This window comes from Mycetomoellerius zeteki, unplaced genomic scaffold, assembly GCF_001594055.1.
Source record: "Mycetomoellerius zeteki isolate Tzet28-1 unplaced genomic scaffold, Tzet1.0 scaffold321, whole genome shotgun sequence".
Classification (NCBI taxonomy): domain Eukaryota; kingdom Metazoa; phylum Arthropoda; class Insecta; order Hymenoptera; family Formicidae; genus Mycetomoellerius; species Mycetomoellerius zeteki.
In genome coordinates, this window is record NW_017257307.1 from 539,965 (window position 1) to 560,212 (window position 20,248).

Consider the following 20,248-nt stretch of genomic DNA (forward strand, 5'->3'; position numbering starts at 1 on the left):
CAGGAATGAGCCGGAGAGCGTTGGTTTACGGCCAATGTGATCGGTCAGCACCCAAGCGAGGCAATACGCCGGTATCTCGACCACCGCGACGAGCACGAAATTGATGTACTTATCCCCAGCGAACGCCACGGAATTCAACGACAGTCCGTAATAAACGAACGTGTTCGTGAGCCAGCAGAACGAGCAAATCAGCAGTCGAATGAGTATCACTGAACTATGTAGAACTTGCACGATCGGTTTCCTTTCGTCCGATATCACCAGCTTGCTTTTCTGAAAGATCGTATCAATCATGAGATGACTATGAAATCGCAAGAATCATATGCAAGTCATCGTTTTACGTTGATGTTTACGGAATAATACAAAAGTTACTGACTATTGAAAATTACAAACGATAGCTGTATGTTAGAAAGTAGTAGACTTGCAGATACAAATTTTTCAATGCTATAATTAAACATATGCATTTATGAGGAGAAAAAAGAGATAAGTGACATACCGGTTCCTCCTTATCTACATTTATTTCTTTAAACGCATTGATAGCCTCGTCTGTTACTGGCAAGCCGTTCATTCGAGCCATTTTACGGTATATTTTTCCCACTTTCTCATGTTTATCCTTTGTCAACAGCCACCTTGAAAACGGGATTATGTGCATATATATTTTGCAGATAAAACAATGTAAAGAATTCTACCGTATAAACATTCCTTAATAAATTCCGTTTAATTGTTTACTATAAAAAGTTGCATTAAGGTAATAAATGATTCTAGCTAATCTTTCAATCTTTTAATCATTTTAATGCAATGAATTACACCATTTTTAATTAAATTACCGATAGATATCCATGAAGGAGAATCAATCACGCACATACTTCAATAAATTATAGATATACATTGTGTGTGTGTTCGAATTCAAATCTTGATAATCGATTGAGAAGGACGTCTCACCGATACGCGAATGTTGACTAAGATTAAAAAGAATTACCTAACTGATTCTGGAATGAGCAGAGGCAGGAAGACGGCTAACAGTCCCGGCCCGTATATTACCCTAAGAAGCGTTCGCCAAGATCTTAGCCAACTCGCAATCAATCCTAGCAAAATCTCACCCATGGCGAACATGCAGCAGATTATAGTACTTCCAAAGACTCTGTTTTTCTTTCCCGCCGTCTCTAACCCTGTGAGAGCGAACAAGTGTATAAATTATTAGCGAGAACGTAGTCACGCGTAAGTTACGTTGAAAGGACATTACACTGAAGAGAAGTGGAATTAATATACATACATATCTTATAGTACGTGATTCTTATATAATATGCAACTTATTGGTAATAATTAATACGACAGCGAACGTAGAAAAATAATGTATTCGTGCGATCGACACGAGAGTCGCCGGTGCGTCGATGATTTAAAAATTCTGCGATATACAAGATTTAAAAAATTTCGAATTTCTTGATATCGATGGTTTAACTCAAATATAAATGTTGATAAATATTATTGAAATATCAATCGCTAATTTGAAGAAAAAGCTCATTTTCAAGCCGTTCCTCGTACATTAAGAAAAATGCAATATTTCTTTTTTATATTTTCATTTTCCGCAAGTGTAATCTCGAATTTTTGAGTGAAAACTCATTATCTTTTATATGGCCTGTTAGTATTATATTTCCCGAGAATGTTTTGTCACAGAATATATTTTCATAGGAATCTAAATGCATGTCGCATAAAGCTACAACTACAATTTTAATAAACGACTAAATAAACACATGATAAATCCAAAATAAATAACTCGAAAATATCTGCGTTATATGCGTGTCGCGTATTTGCATTCCAAACGCGAGTAAAGAGCATTGCATCGTGAATTTGCCGCCCGCGAACACTCGTAATAGGGCAGGAACGACATAACGCTTACAGGTGTCGCATATATTTTTTGCTCTCCCCGAGGATATTTATTGTCCCGTTATTAACGCACCTAAAATAAATCCCGCGCTGTAAATTCCAGCCGCCATACTGGCATCGAGGAATTCGAATGCGAGAAACATCCAATAATTCACGGAGAAGGAATGTATCAAGCCACTGACTCCAGACAGAGACGTCGCCACCGTCAAAAAGGTTCGTCTCCCATACCTGGAAATAAAAGAATGAACGTGGATGTGCACATTGTCCCGGCAAAGCGCATTTCTGCCATGCCGCAATGCGAAATTCCTCGCGATACGTCATGCTTTCTTATCCAGAATCTGAAATCGAAGAATTGTAGAAACATTGTTACAGACTATTTGTACCATCTTGCATTACATAAAATTAAACATATCCTTTTAACTCTAAGAATTTAATCTCGCAATCAATCACGATTGATTGTTGGGTATGCAAAGAAACGTATAATAAAAGAAGTTCACAATACAACTGATTATCTGTATATCTAACTTACTAGGAAAAATGTAGAAAAATAATGTATTTTTAGATCTTCTAGAATTAGAGAAAAAATAGCGTAACGCGAATTTATCATGTATATCATGCACGTATGTCATCCTTTACAAGCTACAATGTCATATGAATAGTTAATTAAATATACATAAAATCCTAAATATTATTACGTAATAGCTAATTAAATTAGCCGTCACATGATATAATGAAATTTAGAGGATTAAGTTTTTAATGTAATTATATAATATTTTTTTCTTGGCAACATGAAGATATAAATAAAATGAAAACGATCTCGCCGACATCCGCGACGAATGTTGCGCAATATTTTGTACGTAGTTAATTAATTAAAGCCCCGGGGATATTGCGCTGATCCCTCACCTGTCAGATATGTATCCAGCGAACATCAAGCCGACGAACTGACCGATATTCTGCATTGTGCCCACCATTGTGAGTTTCCATCGATTAGTGTCGCAGGTAAAGCCCCACTGTGTCGAAATAAGTGAAGGAAAAGGAAAAAGGAAATTAATCTGTCGGGTCTAAATCTCGACGGGTGAAAAATACGCGCTGATTACTACGGGCCGCATTACCTCGTTGAGTATCGTATGCTCGTCCGGATCATAAATCCAAGAATCGCAATAGCTAGTGACGTTGGTGAACGATGTTTCCGTGCATGTGCCCGGACGATCATCTCGCACCGCGTAACGCGTGCAACCGGAAATGACCCCGTCAATTTTCGGTGCGGAAGCATTGACCCACGGCGGTTCAAACGTCGTGTTCCCTGAATGCTCGCATTCCGGCACTAAACATCTGCATTTAAACAATTGCTTTTTTCCCCCTTAATTTTCCCACACAATTTAAAGTACATTTATATGTTTTAAAATACAATGTTTTAAATTTGTTAAAACCCGACATCGTGTTTTACAAATACGTTTGAATTATGTATTTTAACTGCATGTACATACGTGAAAGTTTAAATAATTAGCAAAGATATACATACGCGTACCTGTATTTAATCTCACCCGCAGTAAATACGTAAGAAAGCGTAAATCCTGCCGATAGTATCAACGGTATACTAAGAAATGTGAACATCACTATTTGGTAAAATCCAAATTTTTCCATATCGTTCCTCGCTAATGGATCTTTGGTACCTCCTATAAAAATGAATAAAGACTCGGTTGTATGGTCTGTGTTTCTCGATTAAAAAATTATGAGAAGAAAAATCACATGTCATTAAATGACATTATTTCGAAATGTTCAACTAATAAAAGAATATATTTATTTATATTATACCAGGCTTATTGAAAATAAATAGGTAAAGATTTTCTATTGTATAATCTGCGCTTCTTGATTAAGGGATTATAACGGGAAGAGTCATGTTATATTATTATGTTAACTCGCACAGATCACTATTTTGAGGTATTAATAAATCAACTAAAACATATATTTATTTATTATCAAAGGCTTGTTGAAAACACACGCGCGCGAAAAAAGATTCTGCAATATAGCCAATTAGTACCTTCCTTACTACATATACTGTTACATATAACATAAACAAATAATTACACGACATACTTAAGCATTTAACCAGTTATGTAATATTGAATAATCGGGTATCTAAAGTCGACGCTCAATTACAGCGTAATCTCCAACATTTCTTTAACAAGCTAGCGTCCATTATATATGTATATACATGTATACTTAGTAATTTAATACTACTGTTAAGCAGTGATACTTAAACAACGCTAACTGGAAGAATAATCCGGCTGGAAATATAAGCCCATCTTAATCGTCTCTTCAAACGAATGGCTGTGTGCATAAAGACTTCATACAATTTGTCTGTGTTATGTAAGATAAAACCGGGCAACATTTATCACTAATTTACATGCAAATTCCTTTAATGTTTAACAATAAAAAGTAAGATTTTTGCTTTAAGTCAAAATTTGCGAGAAAATGTTAGTTAATTCTATATAAATTAATATACTTTATTCGAATCATTGCCTTATATAGAAAGAAGCAATTTTGGAAATAAAATTTTGTAAATACTGTATAAACTATAACTATAATTATGTGTATATTTGTAATTAGAAATGTCTTAAATACATATTTTTCAATTTATAATAGTTTAAAAAAATAAAACTTCCTTTTCAAGCTATTTTATATATGTATGAATTAATATAATTGCTTAATATACAAACTATTGTAAGCACATAAACCAAGCTCACTTTCGTTTTGTTTTGCTTTTTTTTAAACTATTATAAATTGGAAGATGTATTTAAGACATTTCTAATACTTTTGCATTTCTCATACACATTTTATTGTAGTGCATTTTTATTACATGGAATTTTTCTCATTTTACGTTTAAGATTATTCTTCCGACGCAGAGATCGCGTTGCATTTCCATTTTACGATTACGTCAACGTGTGGATATCGTTCGTACCATTTTCCAGTCCCGACCGCAGCGGGTCAGCCTCGTCCTTCCTTGAACAGCACAGCCGCATACTTTCGTCTTTTACGTCTCGTAAGCTGCAATCATATTCGGAATTTATACTACTTGCCGGGAATCGCCGCCATGGCGGCCGATCGAAAGTTCAACCTGGCGCTTTATGTTTCAAGTTTCCTGGGAACATCGCGAATGAAAAATGATGCCAGTCGCGCGCGTCGGACTTGGGCGGGCATTACATAAAGAAACGAGATCAGTTCGCCGTGTGAAGGCGGCTACAGAAAGCTTTTTCCCATAAAAAGTATCAGAAAAGAGAGGGGAAGAGAGAGAGAGAGAAAGAGAGAGAGGAACTGCCCTCGGAAACGACTTCTCCACCGAGTAGCTGGAGCTATCCCGGCGGTATATAAACAACGCATGCATATAACGACGATGTTGCAGGTGCTGGAAGTTAGCGGCCCAGCGGCAAATAATGCAAAAAGTATGACGTATTAGAAACAGGATTATCAGAGCGTAATAATTATTGAGGAACCGAAAAAAGAAGTGTAAAACTGTGCGCAATGTGAAGTATTACGCGTACAACATGGAATGATAAAACACGGATTGGATAATCGTTTTGTATGGAGTCTCGTCGATCCGTTCTTGACTTTTTGATTTACGGCATTAAATCATTGCGTGTGTGCAACGATTACCTGTACGATTACAATGTGAACCTGTATGAGGATGTTATCGTAAAAAAAGTATTTTTGTAAACACCGTGTGTATATTGAACACACGCATAATAAATCTCTGTTTTACAGAGATTTCTGTCATCAGGTAATTTAACCGTATGTTTTAATGTGAAAATTCACAGAGGAGCAACTAACGAGTCTCGTGTTTTCGACTATATTTTCACAAAGCCGCTTTTTTTTGCAAAAAATATGCGAAATATCGCGTTTAATAAACAGATAATTGTAAAATGTTTGAAAAATACCAGGAGAAATTTCAATGCTTTCCCGAAGGCTGCGTGCTGACCTCTCGCAAGCACGCGGTTAACTTCTATGTATGGCACGTGGCTATTGATTTCCCAACGGTACCGGAAACCGGAAAACCGCTGCGCTCAAAAGAGAGAAACCGAAAAGAAAATCGTAACGCCGAACTAGATAAAGTAATCTTCCAATTGTGCCAGATAGCTGAAACAATTGTGCAGTTTATCCCATTGCGTCACGAGATACTGTTTTAACCATGTCGAGCGGTGAAATGCACAAAGGGAGTAATTACCGGCACGTATTCGGTTTTACGATACCATTCTAATGTTGCATTAAACGCACGCCGCTGTCTGCGAAAGTCTTCAGTGAAGTTTATCCATTCCCGCGATTTACGCGAGACAGGCATTGTTTTCGTGAAAACGAGGTTTACGAGAAACTAGACAATGTTTTAATAAATTAATGGAGCGTGTATTGATATTCCGATCATTACCCGCGCGAGGTGACTCGAGAAAGTTACCGTGAACCAAATAGTCCAAGTTAATCTCGAGGACGTTGAGGAGATTTACGTACTTTGCCTTTAGAATGCACGGCACACGAATGGAGCGACAGAATGAGCCATTAGTTCTACGACTCTTTTTCTTTTTATATCCTTTTAATTTGCGAACGGAGGATCTTCCACGTGATAGTCGAGCTGTCACGCGATTTCTCATGGATTCTAAGTATCACAATGGAATATTAGGAGATGCGAATATTTGAATGGGGGCAATTCTGTATTTATATAAAGATATATTGCATCTTATTAGCAAATAATATTAACAATTATGTAATATCGAAATTATTACTTGTAAACACACACACACACACACACACACACACACACACACACACACAATCTCAAAATTTGATGATAATAAAATTGCAGCACGAAAGTTCATGAAAAATTAAATAATAAAAGTGCATGCTATTTTCTTTCTCATAAAGTCATTTTTTAAAATATAAGATAAATAATATAAGACAAATAATAAAATATTTAAGTCATATAATAAATCTAACATTAGTTAAAAAGTCATGTATCCATGTCGTGGAATAGTGTTAGAAATGATACGTCGAATTGATACATCAAACATTTTGCTATCACCGACATTAAACAAAACTACTGTTATACGCATATTATCTTATGATTATACGTATGATATACATGACCTTTTAATTAACATTTAGGATTGGTTATACCTCAAATCTTTATACTTAAAAAATTACTTTATAAATAAAAAATGACATGCACTTTTATTACTTAAACAAAATAAACAAGATTAAACAAGAAAAAAACAAAGTTATTAAATAAAACTATTTAAACTAATTATTTAAAATAATTAATTAATTAAATTAAATTAAATTATTTTTAGATCTGTGTATCTAGAGACAATGTACAATTGCATTAAATTACACTACATAAAAAATACATAGAATACTTTTAAAACGCTCAAAATTGCACAATTTTCAAATAACCATAACTTGGTGAAAAATTATCGCAGACAAAAATTATAAAAGCATTTTGAAGCTCGAAGTTTATACTTTAATATGCTTTTGATCGTTTAAATTTAATTCTGCAGAATTGGCGAGATAAAAAATTTTTACGATAACTTTTCACCGAATTTCAACGTTGGTTGTAAGAAATACATGTTTAGCTCTAAAATCGTGTAATTCGGTAAAAAAAATCGTAAAAAATTTTTTAAAAAGCATTTTGTAGGTAAAACTCTATACTTGTTTGTAAAAGTATTTTTAGAAAAAAATGTTTGTAAAAATATTTTTAGAAAAAATGTTTTATCTAGCTGCATGCAGATTGTTGAATATACGTAATTTTAAAGAACATAACAAGATGATCTTTGTTAAGATATAGAACTCTAAATATAGTATAAACACTTTTTTAAATTATTAAAAGCATGTTAAAATACAAATTTCAAGCTTTTTTAAATTTTTTGTTATCAGCTGCAATAATTTTTTTCCAAGCTATGATAATCTGAAAATTGTGCAATTGTAAGCGTTTTTTTAGTGTTTCCTGTTTTTTTGTTAAGTAGCATATATATTACACGGTCAATATTTTAAAAATTAAATTTTTTGTAAAACTAATTCTTTGAACGATTCTCGAATGTACATAAGATAAAAATGGAACTTAATAAGCTGCATTAACTGACTTGTCTTTAACCTGATATTGTTTTTAAAAGTATTTGTATTTAAAAATACTTACTTGTGTGGAAGCATTAATAACAATAATCATCGTGAATATTGTCAAGACTACGATAATATACTCAATCGTGTTCTTGTACTTCTAGAGGTCAATTTTTTAGCATACGCATGAACAGTTATCACAATGTATTTTGACATATTCATATGCAAAATACATATGTGTTTTCTAGCTGATAACGTCGATGACTGTAGATTTACATATAGTTGTTTTTTTCTTTTCTTCGCATATCGTATGCACTCGCGTTTCGGGAAGGGATTTACAAAGGAAACGTTTACGATTGTCGCTTTTATTACAGTCCTGAAGCGAGAAAACGTTTTCCACGTGCATATCTTTCTAGATCTACATATTCTATTACCTTAAATCGGAGCGCTCAAGCCTGACGTCTGTCACAAATACGAGTATGTGGCCTTCTAAACGTCGTAAAACTCGATTTCGCGCGCGTGAGCCACGAGCTGCATGCTACACTTTTTGCTCGTCCACACGGACGATCGCTGATAAGCGAATTAATGAATTGCCGCTGTCATCATCGCTGCCACCGCCACCATCACCTCTGGACACTCGCTGGACCTCACGTGCACCTGCCTACTTCCAACTCGCAAAGACAACAAGTACTGTCTCTTTGAAGGTAATAGCATTTCGTGATGGTAGCCACAATGTTTGCACGAGTGGGGAACAGCTAAACAATCGGTGGGGGAATAACGTTTTATCTTAAACTTATGAAGAAACGAGCGTGGAAATTAATGGATGTGTCGTCCGTTCGAATGGACGATCCCTACGTTTGAAAATTCCTCGGAGAGCATTTTCGAGATGCGTGATTACACTATTCGATAAAAAAAAAAACAGAACGAGACTAGTTAGTTCCCGTATTTTTTTTTACGCTATATACAAAGCTTCCAAATATTGTTCCATCACGTCATAATTTTGAAAAATTTACATTTAAAGTTGCAAAAAAGGGCTATTTTTCTATATTTTATCATATTATAACTACGATATGAGACATGCCGAAAAAGTTTTATTGCTATCAAAATTAAGCATATTAATAGAATTCTCAATCCTCAAAAAGATTTTTTAATGTCGGCTACAATTAATAAGATATTCAAAAGTTTAGAATCAATTACATAAAAGTGAATTAGGTCATTGACGATTTACCAAATAGTTTTTATTCATATTTAGTTAAATATAAAAGTTTTTTAGGCCGCTGTATAAGAATCTGATGTCAAAACTGATAAATTCAAAATTATGAAGACGTCTATACATTTTATAATAATCCGGATATTTTTCAAATTTTGACATTCCCCATCATATTGAATCCATTTTGAATTTGTTAATTTTGATATTTTATTTATATTCAACGGCCTAACAAACTTTTAAGTTTAAATAAATAGTCAAAAGCTATTTCATTAAATTATCAATTATTTAATAAAATTTATAGTTTCTTCGTAATAGACTACATATTTAACTATGAATCTTTTATTAGCCGACATTAAAAGGTTTCTTTTGAAAGGCTGAAAATCAACATATTTAATAACAACATATTTAATTTTGATTACATTAAAAGTTTTTCAGTATGTCATACATCATTACAATATGATAAAGCAATATCTTTTATCAAATTGAATTGCAAATTTTTCAAAATAGGCATGATGGAGCAATTTGAAAAACGCTTTCGTATTCAATATTTTTAAAAAACTATTAAAAATCACTAGTCTTGTTTCAGTGTTCGAAAACAGTCTTTTTCTGAATAGTGTTATACATCACCTAGTAGTAAAATCTGGAGACACGATAATGTCTCGGCTCTAAGCCAAGCACAGCGACACTGCCGTACTTCCTTTACGCGTAAAACACACCCAGCGCGCGCATTAATATTAATGTCTATTGTAAATATATTAATATTAATGTACGAAAAAATCGAGATCTACTAGTATATCGTCTGAGAAATGTTAGAAGCAGTTCCAAGTACAGCAATTTTATTTTTTATAAAGCATCTTTTACATGCTGGAAGGTGTTCAAGGTTTCTAAATTGAGAAACGGCGAGTACTGGGTGAATATTCAAAACCGTTGCTTCGATGTACGATGCGTGTTTTTTTTTTCATTCATAGAACGACGTAAATTATAATATATTATAAACGTATGCACATTTTGTAAATATTGGAAGCAACCGTAACTCCATCGCTTAATCAGCAATCCTGTTGCTCCTGTTGTTAGCAATTTAATATGTATTTATATTCCTATGTGATACACAAAATATATCTCGTATTTGATCGTAATTCTCACTACAGTCAATTTCAGTAGAGAGCTCTTGATACATACACTGTATAATACATACATGTTTTCCGTGTTCAATACTCGTGCATAATTAATGGAGAATAAAGATCCTTTAATATTAAAAATCGCGAAAAGGATATTTTTGATGTTACTCTATATGTATATTGAAAGGCTCCGAAGAAATATCATACATATGTGTAACTGGTTTCAACTAGCCGGTTCCAGCTTGCATTGCCTCTCTCGTGTACGCTGTATGAGCTGCAGTTTTGCTATATCGTGTGAAAGTAAGTTTAAAAAAAATCAAAACTAGTTAACAAATATAATCCGTAGCCATCTATGGCTTTTCATGAATTTATTGTAATTAATTCCCGACTTGTTCTTTTAAGCATTATTTTAACAACCGGATAATGTTGTATACGTAAAATTCGTAAATGTAATAAGTACAGAATGCGCATTTCCTGTTCTTAACATCTGTGCTTAGAAAGAAATGAACATCTCTCTTCAATACTTTACGGAGAGAGAGAGAGAGAGAGAGAGAGAGAGAGATCTCATTTGTTAAAACAAATTAAATTCGTTCCTATAGAAATAATAAAGGCATTGAACACAAGATGAACAGAATGATTTACGTGTTAAACGATATCTAACTGATTGATATCCTACTTAGATAATATTTATCACAATGCATATTTGACAATTATTTTTAATTTAATCAATTCAGTTACGATATTTTATATATGTGGTAGATTTTTACAAGAAATTTCGCACACAGATATATAGATACATTCAATAATAATAGAATGGCATTTATTGAGATGTAAGCATAGTATTTCGAAATAGTACGTCATATTTCGGAGGAAGAGACAACTTTTCTTTAAATCACTCCTCCAAATTTTGATATATTATCATATGTACATTTTCATTATAAATAAATAATAATTATACCTATTAAAGTAATATGGTTGATTAAAAAAAAAGGAATTAATGGTCATTAAAATGACATCAATTATCTCATATTGTTTTAATTGTAAAAAAGATTTAAATTTATTAAAATATTGTGCAAATTTGCAAAAACTCCATTCTTAATTCGAATTAAATTTTTAGCAATATCAAAATGAAAACACTTTCTTAAACGGAATCAATATCTTATCACTGAAAAGCAATGAAGATATATAAGTAGTTAAAAGTATACCACTGCATTTAATGAGATCTCACTGGAAAGAATCAGTTATGCCTGTTTTCATCAATGTAGATTAATTTTAATCTCAGTTCAACTGATTCTTCATCATTTTCTAATTCTTAGAACTAGAGAAAGAGGAAGCAATTATAAGATTAAAGTTAATCTATTGAAACAAACGTTAGTGGTAAATTATTCCAGTGATATTAGACCGCTGAAAATAGTGATGTGAATAACAAGTTTAGGAGCAAAAAAGTGGAATATATGATTCTATGAATTTATATGAATACTAATTCAATGCGAGTTTTATTCCATAGATATGAGGGCTTCTACCAAGAAATAGCAATCAAAACTTTAGAAAGTTTTGAAGGTTACATTTTGCTGGTATATGCGGCTATTTAATATTTTTACAGTAAAATCTTAGTTCTACTAATCACAATCAATAAGATACAAAGCGGAAGAGCAAATTGTGAATGTCCGAACTTAAAATAAGTGAAATACTCTCTAATCATCAGGTGGAATATTTAATCAGTAAAATTTTCATTAATTTTAAGAGAGTACATGGTCTCATTATAAATTATGCGGAAAATGTAGGCATTCTTCATTCACCGCATTTATCACGCAGTAATATGTCGATGACGTTATTAATGATATTAATAATTGAAAATATAGAAGTAAGATTTAATACCATACTTTGAAATGATAAGTTTTAACAGAAGTCAAATTATAACGTAATGATTATATTGATATATATGTCATAATCTTGTTAATTGATAATTTAATTATAATTTAGATAATTATCAATTAACAAAATTATTGATCAATAATTAATTATTGATCAATAATTAATTAATTACTTAGTTTAATTATCAATTAGATATTGATAAAAATCTTAATCACTTAATTAATATTTAAGATTGTAAAGAATTATTTCTTTCGTATCGCAAATAGTCATATCATTATTAATTATTAAAAAATTCATATAAGTAAGAATTAATTGAAGACTCCTTTACTTAATAAATAAAACAATAAAGTACAATAATTAGAACGGTAATAGAAGTCAGTGCTAGGAAACGGTTATCATAACTTTTGCGCAACCGTTTTCCAGCGCTGACTCCTATTGACCAATGCCCTTCTAATTATTGTACTTTATTGTTTTAACTATTAATTATATTACATTTGTATAAAGTTTATTTGTCCGACTTGAAATTAAAATAACATCTCAGTGCAAAAATGGATTGCACTTAAAACTGGTGCAATTACTTATAAGCAATTTTTTATATTTCTGTTTTTGTTTCATGTATGTATTTTTTTATACTATTGCGTCAGAATTACACTTCTTTCCTTATACATTCTTTCTTTATCTCTTGAGTAATTGAAAATTTTTACTTATGACGACAAATTAGTCGTCTACACGTGAAACATTATCCTCGAATCGAGATGAAATGGATCACATTCAATTGTTTCATCATGGTTATTTGTAAAAGTTTCCCTAATATTTACAGATTTATTTTTAGGTAATAGCTACATATGATATTAGATCGAAAAGCGATCGACTGATCGAATTCGACACGTGGGTGTCATTATTCAATGGCGAACAAGATACCGTTTTGCTGAAGGACTAATCTCATATTGTGCCGCACTTTGCGCAAACGCTGCTATGAAATATCGTCAGCACGCTGTGACACATGCTTACGAACATAAATATGTTACGCAAACGAGGAAAAATTAAAAAGAAAATTTATTATGTGAGAGACGATGTTTAAGGACAATTTAGATTTAGATGCACAACGCTGAAAAGACTATTTCTTCATAAGACACACATACTGAAAAGATAATTTTTTTTATACTTAGACTGCATCAATTTAATCTATTTAAAGTAAAAATTCATTCTTATCATAGACAAGTATAAAGTTTTGCCGATAAACTTAATTGTATAAAACTGATACTAATTAAGTATCACTGATTAAATCGTTACTATGACTAACTAATTATACAACAAAAATTAGTAGTAGTTTAGCGAATTTTTGAGATAACAGAATCTAAAAAAATTAAATTACATAAATTAAAATAACGTAAAAGAATTAGATTACGTAAATTGCTTGTCACTTAAATAACGTTTTCATAAACGTATTTTATTTCGTATATAAAGGAATAATAGAATTCATTCGCAATTACGAATATTCTTTTCATCTAGAGTTGTGTGGACGTGAAAGAGCAATTGCAATACGCGTATTGGTAATAAAAATATGATGAAAATTAAATGAAATGAAGGTTCAAGTATGATTTTGCAGTCTTGTACGAGTCAGTGTTAGTATTCATTGTGCAAGACTTGATGGTTACCGAACCTTGGTCGACATAGATGTATGCATCGTGGCAATGAACTAAGAGAAATATACGTGACATGTTAAACGAAAAGGCAAAATAAAATGCTAAATGAATGCTAAAATACCACGTACTCCATTATCCTAAGTTATAATTATGATTATTGCAATCAAACTGCACATTTCGTAATAAATTCTTTTCTTCAACAACTGAAAGCCTCGGAAGATCATCATCCATCATAAATTTTCCATTCAATCACTATCTATTTAAAATTGTTTTTCAAATATGCAAATTTAATAAAGTAAAGTCAACCTGAAATTAAGTAAAAAAATAAATCTACAATTACGTTTCTCTTCTATCTGTAATTATTTATTTATTAAGCTTAATATAAAAAGTCTTTACATGTTTTCAATGCAAAGGCCATTGATAATACCTCGATATTTTTATAAAAAAACAAATTCGTAAAATTTCTTGTAATGTCCAAATTGTTCAGAAAATTTTATCAGTAAAGTTTCGCACACCAATATCTGACATTTGCGCGACATTCTTTATAATTCTATATGTATATACTTTGCATACAACTAATACACATAAGTATCCAGACATTATCTTAATGACGTGCAATTCAGTTCCTAAACTTGGTTCGGCGTGTACTTGCTACTCTTCGCACTTGAATATTTAACTTGTATTTTATGCAAAAATAATATACATTGACGTTGGTGGCTATATTTATATATATGGCGAATTCATGAATTATATTGATAAGAATGAGATTGTTAGTCGCTTTATGTACGAGGAAGCGGATTTCAAATTTATAATTGTCGTCTCGTTATGCCATATTAACGCAATATTATCGAGCGTTAACAGGTTTTTCCCATGTTTGGCAAAATTGGTTTGATACTTTTAACTTTGTAAAATTATGCCAGGAAAATAACACCGACGTAATAATTGGCGCACAACCGGTCAATTTAATGATATGTTTATTCGTTTACGTTTCAGCGCATGCAATTCAATACTCCTCTTTGATATTTTTATGCAGTAACGCACTGTTCCGCATTTGTTCGTATGGCCGCATAAAGTTACAATCCCGTTAAATACGTTAAATTTAGAAATTGGCACTCCACTTTTCACATACACACTATATTGAAAATATTCACGATATTTGAATTAAATTTAACATGTAGAGACAAAAATATTACACGTTCAACTTCAGTTATACAATGACCATGTTCAGCAGAATATTTATTTTGCGTCTGTTGGAAGTTTTTCTTGCTTTTATAGGACTATTTCCCATCAATCGACGCAAAGTGCTTACTAAAAATAAGTGCCGAATTCTGCTGAATGTGTCTATAATCTCATTCATAAAATCGATTAAATGTATCGTATAACAGTTATTCGTACCTAATTTGAGGAAAGAAATCGATGAAAATGCCAAGAATTTCAATATCAGCATATAAATAAATATCTGTAATCCTGTTACCAATAGATATTTTCAATCACAAATTTTTAAAAGAAATTTGTAACAATGATATGATTTGATTAGTTCTGTAAATAACTTGTTTCATAAATTATTTTTAAAATCTTATTCTAAATTATAAAGTATAAAGATATTAAAACTGATATATTTTACATAAGCTTCTTCACTTTTATAAACTGACACATATTTAATTGCGATAACAACATTATGATATGATAGAAGTATCGAAGAAAATGTTACGTTTATCGTTTGAACTGATAGCAATTAACTTATCGAATAAAATAAAACAAATAAAGAACAAAAAAACAATCTCAGATAAAAAGTAATTCGTAGATATAATAGATATAATAGATATAATAGATATTATAGATATAATAGATTATAATCATGTTCGTTAAATATCCAGAGTCCACATCGTGTGTTATAACAAATACTAAAATTTAATAAATATTTGTTTGAATAGTTCTAAGTTCAAAAAGTACTAAAATTTAATGAATATTTGTTTGAACAGTTCTAAGTAAGTATTTATTAAATGTAAACATATATTTATTTTATATAAAAACCATTATTTTAATTTTTTTTTAATTCATCATTTTTTATTGAGTAAATATTTAGTTACTACAAGTAAATTTTTATTTAGTGCTATTCAGAGAAATGTATTAAGATTTTTAAGAATTAATATATATTAAGATTTAGTACATTTTGTTTCAGAGTAGCTTTATTTTATAAATTCTTTATTTTAATACATGTTTGAAAAAAAGAAATGATATCCGAAGTCCAAACGAGCGGCCAGATGAAATTCTTTAATGAAAATTTCACAAAGACATAAAAGAACGAATGATCTCACTCACCTTTCCAAGCCCATAGTGGCACTGCGACGTAAACACTGAATTGCAATCTCCCACTAATCCGTGTGAAAATCAGAGAAATTTGCGAGAGGAAAAACGCCTTTGCGAAAAAGAAGGAAAAAAGAAGATTGCCTCGTCGCGAAGTCACGACTTTGTTCTACATCCGCGTGTCACAGACTCAAATACTCGGAAACTTCTCGTCAATCGTGTTTAATCACACGACACGCAGAAGAGTCTATTCCGTAGGGGGTGAGCTGAAGTAGGAGGCGACGGACGATGTAGGCGATGGACGATGACAATGATGACGAAAGAGGCGTCAAAGCCATCTTCAGCAGTGGGACGTTTTTCTCGCCATTTCCCTTATCTGCCTTGCTATCTGAAAGCTGGGTCAACAAACCGCTCATGCGGGATGCAGCCGTACTGTCTGCATCAGATTGATCACAAATAGGTCGCATTACGCATTCTTTGAGGGTACATACACGTATCCATGATTGCCATTTCTCCATTTTCGGCCAGAGAGATTCCAGTTTTTTGAAAAATCTTCAACCGCTCAAGATTTTACCTTTTTTTTAAACGCGCGCATCGATTTTCCTCCGATTTTTAGAAAGATATCTCCGGCAAAAGATCTGATAACTCTTTTTTTTAAAACATGCTAAAAAACAACACAAATTTTGATATTGGCAACGATCTCTGGTAGAATAGTGGGAACTCCATCGATTCTCCAGTCGAACACTAATTGAAAGGTGGCAACTGTGGTCGTGTCTCGTAAAGGTATGAATGCTCATCGTTCGTTTTTATAGCGAAGATCACATGACTGAATTGTCATCAGTGAATTATCGCGCGACCTATTTATCGCTTAAAAACCAACGACGAGCGACACATAGAAAAGTATAATACCTTAATTCGTAATGTATATATAGTTTATTTTTCTCACCTGTAAATTGACACAAGACAGTTTGAAATTTGCTGCCCACTTTTGCATCATTCACTGCACATGTGACGGATAAATTATTAGAAAATGACACGAACTTCACTTGACGGCCGACTGACAAAGATCTGAGTCACATATGCTTTCTCTTCATTCTAAAGCCGCGACGCGAATCGAACAAAGCGATCCAATCTAACACGTGATTCGCGGGACACAGCGACGGGATGATTACGTGATTATATCTATACAATTTAATCGATCTTCGAATGTGTTATCGAACAGCTTAACATAAAAATGCGCGCTTTGTTGATTGGTTAGAAATAAAAATAGAATTTTAGATTTTATACTTCTGATGAGTCGAGCACACGTTATATTGCAGACTACAATATTATTTGCAATTCATTAACTCGCTATGGTTGTTTGCACAGCGAGAAGCCAATTTCGCAAAGCAATCATAGATGCGTAAAAATAATGATCTTTTTTTTGCAACCGAAATTAAACGTTTACATTTTTCATTTACATTTATACAACGTCCGCCATCCGAGCCCCTACGTCTCGTATTTTAACGTAACGCCTATATCTATTTTGATTAACAATAAGATGCAAAAAAATTCTGTGAAATGTAATTTTTAATCAATCTTTTATTTAATAAATCGTTCCGCATTTTTTCAGAAATATATATTTTTTTATTACCATATGTATACGTTACAAGCATTTGCTTCTCACTATTTCAAAAATGTAGATAATAAAACGAGAGCGACATCGTCGATAGTACATTTTTCAGTAATTAATATTATACATTTATTCATGTAGCACATTGTTTCCGCATATTTGCCCACGCCATTATGACTTATTCACGTTCAAATAGTTTAACCCCAATTCGCTCAACCAATTAAGTTAATTTACTCATTGTATAGTATTAATCTACCTACAGTTAAACAAGATCCATAAATTTAATGTGAAAGTATGTACATAAATGTTCTTAAGAACAAACATATAACTACGTAATGAGAGTAATGAGAGAGAGAGAGAGAGAGAGAGAGAGAGAGAGAGAGAGAGAGACTTAGGGTCTGAGCACAAGAATGGTTGTAACGATCGTAACGCTTACTTAGAGACTTAAGTTGTAGACGTAAGTAACGCACAAGCTTTGGCGTATGAGACGTATGACTTATTGCTGTCTCTTGAAGACACGTCTCTATTGTAAGTAACCCTTACATACACATGATTTACATGTTATTGGCACATCACTATGTACTATTACTATTACAATATCTCACGCCTACATACACGTTTTCATATAATAATAACATTTTAATTAAACGTTTAAGCCCAATTCTAGGAACTCTACGTCGTTTCTTCGTACAAACTACTAGTCTGTAGACGTAGACTAATATTTTGTAAGTACAGATTGCACAGCTTTTATATGCAAGCAAATGTTGTCACGATGTGACAGCTCTAGAGCGCTATATTGGACTAATAAATAGTAAAGAAAATCTCAATTTCGAAATTTTTTTTGTCGTTCTCTGCATAAACTCCATCTCACAGACACGTGTTTATGTCGTATTGCATACTTTTATTCTAGAAAAAGATTTTAAAATCTGTAGAAAAGGAAAAATAATTGTTATACAAAAATTAAGCGGTGTGTGTGTGTGTGTGTGTGTGCGCGCGCGCGCTTTGACCTATATTACGTATTGTATTACAAACTATATTCTTTCTTTTACTTGTTTATTTAATTTGTTAAATGTTATTTATAAGTACTTATTATTATCTTATCATCATCAAGTCAAGATATCGAGAGTAAGTAAGAAACAGTAAATGTAGATTATCGTAAGAAAACGAGTTAACATCACGTATTAAAACATCGCAGCTATTCGAAATGAATCTCTTAATTGATACATGTCTTATTAAAAAAGCAACATGTTTTTATAAAAATTTCTTTTTTTTCTATGACTTACAAGACCAATTATGTCAGTAAAAATTTTTCATTCTTGAACAAAATAAAATTCCATTTTTTATAATTTTTCAATCTCTCTCTCTCTCTCTCTCTCTCTCTATCTGGATTGAGTTCAAAGATCTTAAATTCCACAGTATTTATTATTCATTAAAACAGTATAGAAAAAATGAATAAAATAAAAATATATGTATATTAAAATTGATGAATCGAATATTTTTAACTATATTTCGTAGGGTACTACTATGAAATGTCACAGAAAATCAGAAGTCCAATTTATAAACAAAATAACAAGTGTGTACTTGATTTAAAATGTACCATGTATAACAAATTATATAAATATGTTTAACTTTATATAAAGCCCAAATATTTTGTGAAGATACTTGTGTTTTAGTATTCATAACTGATTCTGAATCAACAATAAAAAAATCATTAGATCTATCGTAGTTTTTTCATGCTGAATCCAAATCTGTTCACCTTTTTTCCATTATTCCCCGTTTTTGAGTTACTTGATATAATATTTAACACAAATCACAAGTTTCCATTTTTACGAAAGCTGTTCATTTATTTTATATTCAAGTCAATGATGTACTTCTAATTTAGTCCGTCATCGCGGTTTCTTGTTCTACGGCAAACATAAATTATATACATACATTTCACAAATCTCTAACTTCTCAACACTAATTATAACACGTATCTGAAAATAATCTCTCATTACGACGAACTTTCTTTTTTAATGAAAAAGCTATTTGTCTACTACTATTGTATAGGTATTCGTTGGTTTACATATTTCTAATTTAATCCTTATCGCGATTTCTCGTTCCGCAGCGAACATTTAAATTATATACGCGCTTCAAACCTCTTATCTCTCCACATTAATTATAAACACGTATCTGAACGTAATCTCTCGTTGAGGCGAATTTTCTTTTTTAACGAAAAAGCTGTTCATCTATTTATATTCTAAATTACATACGCTTCAAATCTCTTATTTCTCAACGTTAATTAAACACGTATCTCTGAAAATAATCTGTTATTAATATCACAAGTTCTTAGTTTTAATAAAAGTTCTCCCATCTTGTATTTTTTTCGGTCACAAGTTTTCAATTTAAGGGGATCCTAAAGCCGTCTCTATTACCGACTAAATCGTAATTTTTGTATAACAAATACTTTTTTCCTCTTTCACAGATTCAAAAATCCTTTTCCAGGATTAAAGTATACACA

The 20,248-nt window shown here is 31.9% G+C and overlaps 1 protein-coding gene and 1 long non-coding RNA gene across 2 annotated transcripts in view; one reads left to right on the plus strand and one right to left on the minus strand.

The window, feature by feature from the left end:
* Positions 1-17,208, minus strand: part of LOC108725032 (solute carrier family 22 member 4) — a 20,172-nt gene extending 2,964 nt beyond the window's left edge. Inside the window, 10 exon segments of the mRNA XM_018451792.1 lie at positions 1-270; positions 494-626; positions 977-1,166; positions 1,955-2,109; positions 2,785-2,891; positions 2,994-3,213; positions 3,410-3,557; positions 4,844-4,929; positions 16,152-16,572; positions 17,083-17,208. The exon segment at positions 1-270 is cut by the window's left edge and continues 24 nt beyond it. Of these exon segments, the coding sequence (XP_018307294.1) occupies positions 1-270; positions 494-626; positions 977-1,166; positions 1,955-2,109; positions 2,785-2,891; positions 2,994-3,213; positions 3,410-3,557; positions 4,844-4,929; positions 16,152-16,165 (1,323 nt within the window). The 5' untranslated portion in view covers positions 16,166-16,572; positions 17,083-17,208.
* LOC108725033 (uncharacterized) lies at positions 4,068-6,568 on the plus strand. The gene is made up of 4 exons (XR_001936731.1): positions 4,068-4,320; positions 4,788-4,924; positions 5,020-5,659; positions 5,820-6,568. It is a non-coding gene; the product is annotated as an uncharacterized lncRNA (long non-coding RNA).
* Positions 17,209-20,248: the final 3,040 nt, after the last annotated feature.